This window comes from Silurus meridionalis, chromosome 26 (genome assembly GCF_014805685.1).
Source record: "Silurus meridionalis isolate SWU-2019-XX chromosome 26, ASM1480568v1, whole genome shotgun sequence".
In the NCBI taxonomy this organism is placed as follows: Eukaryota; Metazoa; Chordata; class Actinopteri; order Siluriformes; family Siluridae; genus Silurus; species Silurus meridionalis.
In genome coordinates, this window is record NC_060909.1 from 2,864,204 (window position 1) to 2,878,076 (window position 13,873).

The following is a 13,873-nucleotide window of genomic DNA, read 5'->3' on the forward strand; positions in this document are numbered from 1 at the left end:
GCACTGCCAAACAATCCACTAAAATCTCATTTACACCTAGGGGGCAATTCCACACTGCTAACCACCCCACCAGGGCCTGCAAGGCCTCTCCTCTGGCCTAAACACCATCAGAATCACTTACATTTTAATATCGATTTTTTTGCATGTATATTCAATATGTATTAAATGATCTTCAGTACTATACTATCTTCGTTTCATAGCGTTTCTCTCACTTGTGCTGATTCCTGTAGTATATGTGTACACGTTTGAGTTTCTATCCAATCAGATTTTAGCCACCACGTGTCACCCACGTGAAAGGAATCTGCCATAAGGCCTTCAGAATCAGCAGTGTGGGCACCTGCAGCGTAAAGCTGTCGCTTTAACTAATCAGATTTTGGGTTTGCAACACCTGGGCCATCTAACAAGCATACAATAACATTCTTTACTTCATCTTGAGTGGAAAAAAGTGTAGTCAGAACTTTAACTTTTACCAGAGTCTTTTAAAACATGCGTATCTGTCCTTGTTGAGTGAAGGATGTGTACTTTTTCAATCTCGTTGTATGAGATTCCTGTGCGTGATGCTCTGTTATACTGTGTTTCTCTATAACATTGATGTTTTCGTCATGAAGAGCCACCTCTAGCATGTATTTATTGGTGCTGGAAAGAAACCCAGGTCCACAGAAACCCGAGTTTGAGCTCAGGACTGATTCACAAGGTTAAAAAATAGATGATATGTAAATCACAATATTTAGAAAAAAGACAAATTCTGCACGATTTGAATCCGTTTGCATATGTTTGTTTTTTTGGCAGCAATTTTTACCGTCTGATTTAAAAAGAAAACTCAAATGACTTTGATCTCATCTGGGACACCAGACGTGACGTCACCCGCACAGTACGAGTGTCCGACCCTACTGACGTTAGAAAGCAAGTGTCTAGGACGCGCCCTAGCGCATGCGCAGTTTTACTCCCCTGCTTCCTTCTAGCGCTGGCCAATCAGATCCGACGCTCTGTTTTGACGCGTATTTTTTGAATCGACCAGAAAACGGCTGTTGCGCGAATCCCGACCCGTCATTCCGACACGTTTTCCCGACATTTCGTCTGTCCTCTGGGCAAACTACTAAAAAACCCTGCACTGTTTGGCGCTCTGCGATGAGGAAGAGGTCAGTACCTGTAATCTTTGTGACTTTATTCCATAATAACTAGCTGTCAAATACTACTGAACTAATCAGACTTACTCATGTGTAATAACGCATCGTTATAACCTATGATGATATGTACCATGCCAAAAAAATGACCAGGCTTCAAACTATCCTGATGAATTTTTTTTATTTTAATTAGAAAATGTTATGATTAGCAATTATATATACACAATGATCAGCCATAACATTATGACCACCTGCTTAATTTTGTGTTGGTCCCCTCGTATTGCCAAAACAGTCCTGACACCCCCGTTTTGGAGACACAGTCGTCCGGCCATCACAATTAGTCAGACTCGCTCAAATCCTAACGCTTGCCCATTTTTCCTGCTGCGAACACGTCAACTTTGACGACAAAATGTTAATTTGCTGCCTAATATATCCCACCCGTATATAAACAATTAGTAAGTCCTTGAACTGACCATGCTGAAGTCATACTTTAGTCATTAAGTCCATGTTTTTCCTGGTGTGTGTATAGTGAGGTGCTCGCTGCAGAGGCAGTGTCATGCCTAAATAAAGCCCTGTGCCAGCTGAAGGACATCTGGGAGGAGATCGGCATCCCTGAGGAACAGAGGCTAGAGAGGACGAATGTGGTCAAAACTCACATCAAAGTGAGTATGCATGAAATCAAACTTGAATGGTCCATGACTTGTAAATATGGAATTAGACTGTAGATATGGTATTGCTCATTTGGGGTGCAGATGAAGTCCAAGGGGGTTAGACCACCCAGCATATTGTAGTGGTGCTGGGATTTGAACACACCACCTTCTTGTGTGCAACATGAAACCATAACAGAGCCATCATGATTCGGTGCAGTGTTTTGATGGAGTTTATTCAGTAGTGGAGGTCAATCAGTGCATGCTAGTTGCGACGGTGGGGTTGTTTTTTGGCGCACAGATCGAATCCAATCTCCCAGCCGTGACTGTGTGCCGACAGGACCCTTAATCTTTAGCTGCACCATCGGAATGAACAAATCTTCTGTTTTATGTGTTGTTAAAAATTTCAAATAAACGGATATTTTAGGGTCTTCTGGACATGATGATTGCTGAAGAGGAGAGTCTAAGGAAGCGCTTGATGAGCAGTATCGAGACTTGTCGTAAAGAGCTGCATAAAGTGTGCCTGGAGCTGCGGCTCCCTCCATATCAGGTAAGTGAACAGACATGAATGCGGACCCTAACCGGTTCAGCTTGTTTGTCAAGAGTCAGCACATCAGGCATCAAAACCAATAGAACAATCGATATTTTTGCGTTATAAACACCTACCGGTAATCTCACAAGGAACTACACTTAATAATTCATTATTAATAAAAAAAGTGTTTATTCATAGACCTCAGTTGGTAAGGAATTGATTGATCCAAATGAAAACAGATGCAGGATTTGGACTGGACTGGATAATACTGACATTAAACCACACCTTCATGTGCATAACTGATCAGATGTATTGCTTTATATATACAAATATATGGACAAGTATTGGGACACCTGATTTTTCCAGATGTATGTGGTTCTTCCCCAAGCTCTCTCCACAAAGCCGGAGATACAACCCTATAGAATGTCTTCGGGTGTGGTAGCATGAAATTTCCCCTACATTCGCAATAGGAGACCGAAACTTGATCCAGCATGACAATGCCCCTGTGCAGCTTCGTGAAGATACGTTTTACATTTTACATGTCCCACCTCATGAAGATTGTGGACCTTCAAAGAAGTAGATGCCGACCTCGCAAACATCCAGAACCATCTAAAAACGTACCAGTGCCAATTGGATCCCACTTCATGTGGAGTTTGGACACTGGACCTCCGTAAGTGTTTAAAGGCTCTGACATGGAGAAGCTGATGCTGGATCTGTGATGATTGCAAATGTTGAGCTATTTTATGAGTTGCTCAGTAGCTCCTGGTTTTATAACCGCAATGACTGTATAAGACTGTAGAAAGATCATCACTCATAATCTTACATTCCAGTACTCATGTTAGTTCTCTCTCTCCAGTGTTCTGTATTGTTTAAAGATTATAATCAAACTCTTGATGTCACCCAAATGAGGATGGGTTCCCCTTTTGAGTCTGGTTCCTCTCAAGGTTTCTTCCTCATAACATCTAAGGAAGTTTTTCCTTGCCACAGTCTCCATGGCTGCTCACCAGGGATAAATACACACCAATTACCTCGACTGTTGATTCCTGTAAAGCTGCTTTGAGACGATGTCTGTTGCGAAAAACGCAATGGAAATAAACTTGACTTGACATGACATGGGTTGGAGTGGAAGATCCTACATCAGTACCTGACTGAGCTAATGCTCTTGTGGCTGAATGAGCACAAATCTCCACAACGGGAATCTAGTGGAACATCTTCTCAAAAGAGTCGAGGTTATTATACCAGCAAATGGAAACTTCATGTGGAACGAGACGCTTAAAATAAAGTACATCCCAAATTTTATGTTCAGGGGTCCACAAACTTTTGTCCATATAGTGTATTTATGTTTATCGTGTATTTCTTTTCCCCATGAATTTTTATATTGATGGCTTTAGTTTTCATGATAGTTTTCTTTAATGATAACCTTGGAAGGAGAGATTATTTACCTCATACCAATGCTTTTTCAAGGCAACATACATATAAAAGAATCTTAATAAACAGACAGGTATATTACCTGTCTTCATGTAGTATTACACAGCTCTCATAATTTATTCCCAAACACAAAAACCTGCTCATCCCAGTGTCCCGGACTAGTAATTTGTCCACCCTTTGTGAAAGTCTTTATTTTATATGTGCCTGTTTTTTTTTAGGAGGAAAAAGGAAACACAATGCTCCAGCAAGAGAAAGATATACGATCCTGTCTGGAGGTTATGTTAAAACAGAAAAGTCAGCGAATGCAGACGCTCAAAACCCTCGTGGAGCAGGATCAGGATCTCTGTGATATTCTCTGCTTGGAGCCGTTCTCCATCAGTGCGAGCGAAGTCCCTTCCCTGGAACAACTGGAACGTTTCGGACAACACATTGCACAACTGAGGGCCGAAAAGGTAGATTCTTATATTACTATATTACTTATATATATACAATGGGTATATTGTCACCTGTTGTGTGTTTTTTGGTTTTTCTTTAGGACCAAAGACACAGCAAGTTTGTTGAGCTAAAGAAAAAAATAATACTTTGTATGGACGATCTGGATGAACTTCCCGAGACCAGTTTTGAAAAAGATATCGTCTGCGAGGACGAGGAGGCTTTTTGTCTCTCCAAAGACAACATCGACTCCCTTAAAGTTCTCCTTCACCAGGTAAGGTCAATGTCATCCTCTCAAATGATCAAATAATTTAACACAATACAAAAGCTGGACCACTTGAACGTTTCAGCTGGAGAGCAGGAAAGCTGAGAACGAGCGGATCTGCGGGGCCTACCGAGAAAAGATCCAGGAGCTCTGGGACAGGTTGCAGATCTCACAGGAGGATCGTGATGCCATAGACGAGCACATGACCACGTCCAAGAAAAGGAACATGGAAGCCGTATGTAGACACGATCAACCGATCCAAAACATGCAGTTCATACTGTATTCAATTCTCTTCTATGATGAGGTGCGCCATCTGTTTGTTCTCAGTTGCAAACTGAAGTCAGACGTCTCGAGGAACTGAAGCTTCAAAACATTCAGGATCTCACAAAGGCTCTTCGAGAGGATATTTCAGTGTTCTGGGATAAATGCTTCTACAGCACCGATCAGCGCCAGGCTTTCCTGCCCTACTTTGACGGTAATTCCTGATTCATACACGGTTTTGGTTTGTACCAAGTGAAGAGTAAGAGTCGAACAACTTCTCCTTCTCAGATGATTTTAGCGAAGAACTTCTGAACTCGCACGAGTCCGAGATTCAACGCCTGAAACAACATTACGAAGATCATAAGGAGCTTTTTGAAGGCGTTCACAAGTGGGAGGAGAGCTGGAAGCTTTTCATGGAGCTCGAAGTGAGTAAAAACAGAGATAGAATCAGAATACTTTATCGATTGTTCGAAATTGTTTTAGGTCCCTGTACGTTGCATTCATACGGTTTTTGATTCGATACTGCAGCACAGCATGTAAATTATGACACTTTCATTCCTCTTTTTTAATAAAAATTATTTAATCAGGGCTGCTTCTATCGATTATTTTAGTAATCGAGTATTATTCAATCGATTAATCAGATTTTTCTTCATTATAGCGGTGAAATTCGATTAATCGCAAATTGATTTGATTTTAATCTGTTCTAAATGTACCTTAAATTAATACTTTTCACGTTTTTAATGCTCTAACCAACATGCGCACAGATAAATATGGATGATTTATGCAAACTTATGTTATTATTAGTGAAACCAAACTCAACAGTGATTATAGTGTTTTAAATTACGTAAATCATCAGGTAACTAAAAGGAAATGTTGCTATGTTTCCACACGGACGGTTTTATTTGCCGGATGCGTGCACCATGGTTGATTTTGGTGCTCGATTTTTTATACTTGGCGCATCAGTAAAACAAACGTTTATTGATAAACAGAGTTGGAGTTCATTTATTTATTTTTTATATCTGAGTAAAGAAAGGACGTAAATAAATGTGTGTTGCGATGAAGGTTTTTAATTTCTTCTCTTTTCCACTTATTTATGTTTTTAAACAGAAATGCGGTAATCGCGTTAATAAAAAATGTGTGCCGTTAAAATGAATTTGCGTTAACACGTTATTAAAGCGCACGTTTTGACAGCCCTTATAATAATATAATAAAAAAAATACAAATTTTAATATTGAAAGCAGAAAAAAGGAGAAAATGGATTTTATGGTTTTTGAGCCACAGACAAAAAAGAAAACCTAAAATATTTATTTAATTAAATTTATTTATTTGATTTAATGACACAATGTGCAGTAATTAACATTTTACAATAACAAAATCTAAACAATGACCCAGTGCACAATATTTCCAATCGAACGTCCAAGCCTGGAAGTAAAAGTTAATGTCATTGGTGCTCTTTTCTTAGGAAGACGTGTCCACTCGGGAGCCGCTTGCACAAATAATAATTAATGAATTATTTAAATAATTTATAGACACCTAAGCATCATGTTCAGAGTTCACAGACAATCTATTAGAACATCAGAACAAGTGTAGGGCGACTTACAATTCTCTCATCCATAACAACTGAGCAGCTATGGGGTCTTTGCTCAGGGGCCCAGGAGTGGCAGCTTGGTGCAGCTGGGATTTCAACTCGCAACCTTCTGAGCCAAAGTCCAATGTATTAACCACTACCCCATGTTCAATTACATTTACAGCAGGTGGCATCTAGTCACTTACAATTACATCATTTAAACACCTGAGCAGGAGAGGTTTAAGGGCCCAGCTTGGTGGGATTTGAACTCACAACCTTCAGAATCTGAAGTTTATCACCTTATACTACTGAACTACCACTACTAATGGACCCAAATAACTTATAGTCACAAAGCAAAAAGGCAATAAACTATAAATGAGGCGTATTTTATATATATTTTTACAACAAAACAAAACAAAAAAAACACATGAATGAATGTACACGGACCAAGATTTAGAATTTTGTTTTCAGATTATTATTATTAGTATTAGTATTATTGCTGCTATAATTAATGGTTTAATTTTATAAACTTAATCATTTACATGAAGAAAAAAGCCACGGATCCATCCAGGTTTACCAACAGAGGAGGAAACCTTTTAAAGGAGGAGAAACAAAGATCAGACCTGCACAAAGGCCTTCCTAAGGTAATTAAGGCTGTTTACCTAAAATCTTTTTTTTTTGTTGTTGTTGGTTTGGCAAAACAACGCTAACCAACTCGATATATGTCATTTAGCTGGAAAAGAAGCTGAAAGACCAAATCGAGCACTGGGAGCAAGAGCAAGGCAGAGATTTCCTGGTGCAAGGTCAGAAGTTCATGCAGTTTGTTTCTGAGCAGTGGGAACTCTATCGACTGGAGAAGGAGCGGGAGAAACAGGAGCGGGTAGGCCTTTCTTTATTACTTTCTGCATAGTGGATACCAATAGATATTTTGGATCGTACTTGCTGATAACTGATTAATCTATCGATATTAAAAAAGGATACTGGAAAAAAAACAAAAACATAACACTCCATGTAAAATTGTACTGAACTTTATTAAAAAAAGATTTTAATAAGTACTGCATCATGAAAATGTTCTAAATGAAATAAATATGAATATATTAGTTATATTAATAAATATTGAGGTAAATAAACAAAATGCATTTAAACTAAATCAAAAAAATTACACTCCTAATAAAGGGCCTCTAGAGGCCGCCCTTGTATTGTATAATGCAACCCGGAAAAACTATCGTTATGATTTTTGCAACTAATTATTTATCGGCAAAAGTGAAGAATCTGTGGACCTCTATATATTACGAACGGCCATTTAATATTGCGCTGTAATCAGTGCAGATATGAGCAAATGCGATAATAAATTAAAGTGCTGGATAAAGTGCTGTTTTATATGCAGACATATCATGAAGTTGAAATCTATATTGTTAATATTTTCACCCAAAAAAATGTTATAGTATAGCACGTGAAGGTTTAGATGTAAGAAAGGACTATAGGACTATATATTACGCCAGCGTTCATTAATGTAATGCTGTCTATGCGGCTTTCTGGTTGGTTTATGGAGGAGGGAAAGAAAATTGTTCGTAAGTCATGTGCACGTCTCTTTTTTTTTTTTATATACTTCTGATAAATATATGTGATATATTTTTTGGACATTTGCCTGATTTTTAAATCAAATAATTTTGCCATCTTTTGTCATGTTGTTATTCAGATTCTCAAGTTCTTTCTTTGTGTTTATTAGCATTTGAAAAAGAATAAACAGACGGAGGAAGACATGCTGTATGGTACTGCTGTACGGTCACCGAACAAACGGAGATTTTTGGGCAGTATGACCCCTTGCAAGGCACGAAAGGTAAAAAATAAATAAATAAATGAATATATACTGCATATATGTGGACAAATGGTAGGTAGGTAGGTGAGAAGGTGAGGAGGCCTGGGGGTGCAGTCAGTGCAGTAAAAAGCGTCCGTGTGGAAACATAGCAAAACAATCCCGTTTGGTGTCCTGATGATTTACGTCATTTCAAACACCATAATTACTTACAAATATTTGCATAAAGCGTCCATATTTGTCCATGCGCATGTATTAAAAACTTAAAAAGTAGTCATTTAAGATCCATTTTGAACAGATACAAATGTTTTAATCGATTAATCAGAAATGAACACATGACAATCATGCGATTAATCACGAATAAATATTTTAATCGATTGATAACGTGCGTGCATTATAAAGCTTTAGCTAATATTGCGTAATTGCTACATAAACCTATTAACGTTTTTTTGTAAGTGCATGTAATGCGCTAACTCTCTAAGCTTTTCCTTCAGCTAAATGCCACCTCCAGCACCACCACCACCACCGGCACTTCTAACAGCACTATGCGCTCTGCATTCTGTGGAACTGTCTGTCACTCACCCGTGTCTCGCCCTCCGATATCAGCCAGCAAGGTTGGTACAAGGCTGCAGTAAAAAAAATAAAAACCCGGATTTAGTTTTTTGACTTGTGTAACGATGAAGCACCAGAAAAAGAAAAGTGACAGATCATTACATTTTTACTCTCTTCAACAGGGTCATTCCTCAAAGACTCCTGTTCGAGGAAAACCCCCTCATCAAGCACTGGCGGAACGTAACAAGGAGAACGTGTGTCATCTTGTCGGCGTGACAAAGACTCCGGCAAGCCCACAGCGCAACTTCAGCATCACCTCCGTCGCCAGCACCTATTCTGAGTTCGCGGTAATTACATTTCCATTCCAGCACACACACATGGTCTGCTCAAAGGGCGGGAAAAAAACCTTCTCCATATGCAGTACCAGTCAGAAGTTTGGACATAACTTCCTCTTCAGTGGTTTTTCTTCTTTTTAAAAAATATATTTTCAGCAATGGACATTTATAATGATCTGAACTATGAAAGAACACGTATGGAATTATGCAGTGAACAAAAAATTGTCGAATGTGCTCCATTTTGCTTAGATGCAAACTCATGGCATTCTCATGAGAGAGTGAAGAAGAAGCAGCCAACAAGCACTCAGCACCTCTGGGAACTCCTTAAGATTTTTAGGGACGGCTCGATACCATAATTTTGGCTTCGGTACGATACCAGAATGTAAAACATCGGAATCGATACTGAGAAATAACCAGCCTCAAAAGATAAGTGGATTGAAAACTATTTTATTAAAATGATAATAATAATAAAATCATGTCTCAATTCCTTTGCATTAAACTATAACAAAAAACCTACAGGACACATAGGTTACATTTTAATGTTGAAAAAAAAACAAAAACAAAAAACAATTAGTGCATGAGCATATCAATTTTGGAAGCACTGCCACCTACAGGTGATATTTGGAGCAGCAGCATATGGAAAACAAAATTCAGCAAAATTATGATATCGAACCGTTTAAAATATAATATATGCCAGAATTTTTCCAGTACCGCTATAGTTCCCTATCATCCCTCATTAAAATAAGAACAAGAAACAAAAATAGGAAACATGTTCTGGTTTTCATGTCAACAAAAAAACCAACTCATGAACCAAAGTTTATTTAAACAAAGCTATCAAGCTAATTTTTTTTTCATTTTTTATTTCGTTTTTTCACAGTTCTATGATTCAGTGACTGCTGTTTTTTTTTTTATGTATCGTTTAGGTATTGGTATCGTGATATTTAATATAGGCATCATATCAAAGTCACAATGTTGGTATTGTGACACACTATATAAAATATATTATGGGTCATTTAACACATTTTTGTTCACTACATAATTCCATACATGTTCTTTTAAAGTTTGGATGTCTTCTGTATTAATGTACAATGTTGGAAATATTAAACTTAAAGAAAAACCTCTGAAGAAGAACCAACGAGGCGTGTCCAGACTTTTCACTGGTACTGTAGGTCACATCTGAACATGCCTTTACAGGCTACAAAATCTTTTCATGACATCTCATTGATCCTAACGTTTTTTTTTCAAAAGGAAACCACTGAATGCATTCAAACGAGGTTCGTTCAAACATTTATTCTAAGTGCATGCTTAGTTTCCCCACACCTGCTACAGCTCAGCGACTGTGTTTCCATGTGAGCTGAATTTCCCTATGAATTTTATTACGGGTTTTGTTTTGGACACATTTTTGTTTTTATTTGAGAAGGTTCATAATTAACACATCCAGCCGAACAGCATTATGCGGATTTTCATGCAGATTTAGTTTTTTAATTTTTAGTTTTTAAATTTATATCCTACTACTTGGACCCTCAAACATGCCCTCTTTCACCCAGTATAAGCTCTAACACGTTATTTCGTAGTTATGTAGAATTTTCCCTTTTATATTTTTGGATTTTTGACATTTTAACTTCATCCCCATCTCTTGCAGTCTGCACAAACAATAAAATACTGTAACATATATAACTATAACATACAGCATAAATCAGATGAAACAAAGTGTGTTTGTATGTATATACATATGTATAGATTGTATGGTAGAGGTCGACCGATAGATCGTACTTGCCGATAGCACTCCTTCAACAGTACTGGAATTTATTACAAAAATTCCATATAAAAATTCAGTACTGAATCTTGAAAATGGGCTGAATGAAATAAATACGAATGATAATTAACTATATTAATAAATACTGAGGTAAATAAACGACATGCATTTAAACTGAAACAAAAAGTAACACTCCAAATAAATAAAAACAGTTACATCTAAAACGAATGAAAAAGACAAGTCAAATAAACAGCATCAGCGATTCGCCTCTAGAGGCCGCTCTCATACCGTATAACGCAACCCGGAAAAACTATGGACAAGCAAATTGGTCAACCTCAACACTTGAAAATATGTATGTATGTATGCTGGGTGTATATGTGTATGTATATATGTGTAATATATATATATATATATATATATATATATATATATATATATATATATATATATATATATATATATATATATATATGTTTTCACACTGTGTTAAGCAGACCTGTCAATTTTCTGTCTTTCCACAGAGAGACCTCTCCAAAGCCTCCAAATCAAAGCACACACCAGAAGTCCTGAACTCAACCATCACGCACCTATGAACACACACACACACACACACACACACACACACACATACACACATGCTTAAATTGAAGGAAACTATATACTGTCAGACCTGGAGAGGGAAACACTGCATGATCACTTTGCGAAAAGCTTTAACGTTCACCTTTTCAATGTCTTTCTGTATTTCGTTTATTTTTTATATATATATATGTATGTAAATGAGGGAAATGTATATTTAAATTTTTTTTAAAGAATCTACGTTTATTGTTAATATAATTAACACTGATTAATACTAATTTTAGTTCACCTTGTAACATATTTAAACCTAAATAGAACGGTGATTGGGTGTATGATTGATTTTTTCAGGCTGTTACCAGCAGTATTAGCGAACGTGTTGTAGAGTCTGCACCTATCATGAATGTTTTGCACAATATATTGTTACAAGTTGACCTTTTTTTTTTTTTTTTTGTCCTCACTTTTTGTATCCGTTGGTTCACTAAATGAAATTTCCGAACGTCGGTGCTCATCATTGTACACAATAAACAGTCCACACTAAAAAGCATTAGAATCAATCAATTGCTGTCTTTTTGATGTTTTTGAAATAAATAAAAGATTTTCTGTTCATTTCATCCATTCATTCATTCATTTATTCATTTATTCATTATTACCCAAATGTGTAACCTGCATGGGTTTTGGATTAACTAGAATAAAAAGTAAAAGGGAGGTGTAGGGGAAAACTTCTGTAACTGTTACCTTTGTTTCTACCTGTGCTGTGTGTTGGACTGTTTCTAGATGTCCTCACATCTCGTTCGAATGTGACGGTATGTGCTTGTGCAGTGAGGTGACGCAGAAACTGTTTTACTTTATTAAATAGTAGAGAATGTTCAAATTAGCGATCAGTATGTACCTTTTTTTACCTACAAAGCATTAGGATTATATAATAAATCTGTAACCAGTGCTCAGAGCTTCTTCTTTCTGCTCATTCTCTGAGAGGACAAGGATGCCTGATGCCAAATACATTTTTTCTCAAGCTTCTCATCTTTAAATGCTGTTTTGAGATGCCTTTTACAGATTTTTCCCACTACAGATGTAATACACTAGCATCAGTATGTACTTACTTTTGATTAAGGTCGTATTGGGAACAGTATGACTGAAAAGTTGTGAACATCGTCTGACCCCTGGAAAAACCAGTACCCTCCATGTGCTGGAAGTGCCTTTATATATATATATATATATATATATATATATATATATATATATATATATATATATATATATATATATACATACAATACCAATACATACACATACACACAGTGGGTATGGAAAGTATTTAGACCCTAATAAATTTTGCACCCCATATTGACAGAAAAACACAGAATTGTTGACATTTTTGCAGATTTATCAAAAAAGAAAAACTAAAATATCACATGGTCTTAAGTATTCAGACCCTTTGCTCCGTATTTAGTAGATTTCAGCCATGAGTCTTTTTTTACACCTGGATTTGGGGATCCTCTGCCATTCCTCCTTGCAGATCCATTCCAGTTCTGTCAAAATAGTGACCACTACAGACCAGAACATCCCACAAGACCTGCAGTTTTGGAGTTGCTCTGACCCAGTCGTCTAGACGCCACAACTCTGCCCATTTTTCCTGCAACTAGCAAATCCATGTTTTTTGTTGAAGTTTACTTGCTGCCTAGAATATCAAACTGACTAACAGGTGCCATGATGAAGAGATAATCAGTGTATTCACTTCACCGCTCATAATGATATAATGTCATAATGTTATGTCTGGTCAGTGTATATGTATATGTGTATACACACACATTACACACACCCCTCACATTTATCTTCATCTATCAGTATCTTTTTGAGGGATAATACTAAAAAAATAAAACTTGGATATATATTAGAGAAGTCAATGTGCAGTTTGTACTTCAGTACAGATTTACTGTCCTCAAAAAATGACCCAACAAGTAAAACCTAAGTGCTAACAGCTGTATGTCATGTCCTGTTCATCTGTGGTCTGGGTCTGTTTTTGTTTGCTTGACAGGACTATTCAAATTCGTATAACTTTTATTAGAGCACTAAAAATGTGGTGCTATGATTAAAATCAATGCAACAAGACTGTTTGCAGGCCGTCCCAGAAGGCAACCTCTTCTGAAGCTGTCTCACAAGAGCATGAATTACTGGAACCATGTCCTGTGGTCTGATGAGATTAAGATAAACTAGTTTGGTCAGATGGTGTCCAGCATGTGTGGTGACGCCCTGGTGAGGAATAACAAGAAAAGTATGTTTTGCCTACAGTCAAACATGGTGGTGGCACCGTCATGGTCTGGGGCTGCATGAGTGCTGCGGGTACTGGGGAGCTGCGGTTCATTGAGAGAAACATGGATTCCGACATGTACTGCCACATTCTGAAAAAGAACATGATGTCTCTCTTCAGAAACTGAGCCAAACAGCTGTTTTTCAACATAATAATAACCCCAAACACAGCTGAAAGTAATGGAGTGGCCAAGTATGTCTCCAGACTTGAACCCTATTGAGCACTTGTGCGGATCCTCAAGCAGAAGGTGGAGAAGCTCCATGTGTCTGACATC

The 13,873-nt window shown here is 37.4% G+C and overlaps 1 protein-coding gene across 2 annotated transcripts; it reads left to right on the forward strand.

Moving 5' to 3' along the window:
- The first annotated feature begins 985 nt into the window (after window positions 1-985).
- Window positions 986-11,897, forward strand: prc1b (protein regulator of cytokinesis 1b). 2 transcript variants are annotated; one of them, XM_046840258.1, is made up of 14 exons: window positions 986-1,139; window positions 1,654-1,786; window positions 2,199-2,321; window positions 3,950-4,183; window positions 4,267-4,437; window positions 4,514-4,663; window positions 4,756-4,903; window positions 4,978-5,114; window positions 6,805-6,900; window positions 6,990-7,136; window positions 7,986-8,096; window positions 8,567-8,686; window positions 8,807-8,971; window positions 11,237-11,897. In XM_046840258.1, exons 1-14 carry the CDS (start codon window positions 1,129-1,131, stop codon window positions 11,306-11,308), a joined length of 1,818 nt encoding a protein of 605 aa, XP_046696214.1. In that variant the 5' UTR covers window positions 986-1,128; the 3' UTR covers window positions 11,309-11,897. The 2 variants fall into 2 exon arrangements, with proteins under 2 accessions (XP_046696214.1, XP_046696215.1); XM_046840259.1 differs by lacking the exon at window positions 11,237-11,897 and adding an exon at window positions 9,209-11,075.
- The last annotated feature ends 1,976 nt before the right edge of the window (window positions 11,898-13,873 follow it).

Coding starts and splice junctions, on each gene's coding strand:
- prc1b (XM_046840258.1), top strand. Junction 1,787..2,198: donor TGGTCAAAACTCACATCAAA/GTGAGTATGCAT, acceptor CGGATATTTTAG/GGTCTTCTGGACATGATGAT. Junction 4,184..4,266: donor CACAACTGAGGGCCGAAAAG/GTAGATTCTTAT, acceptor GTTTTTCTTTAG/GACCAAAGACACAGCAAGTT.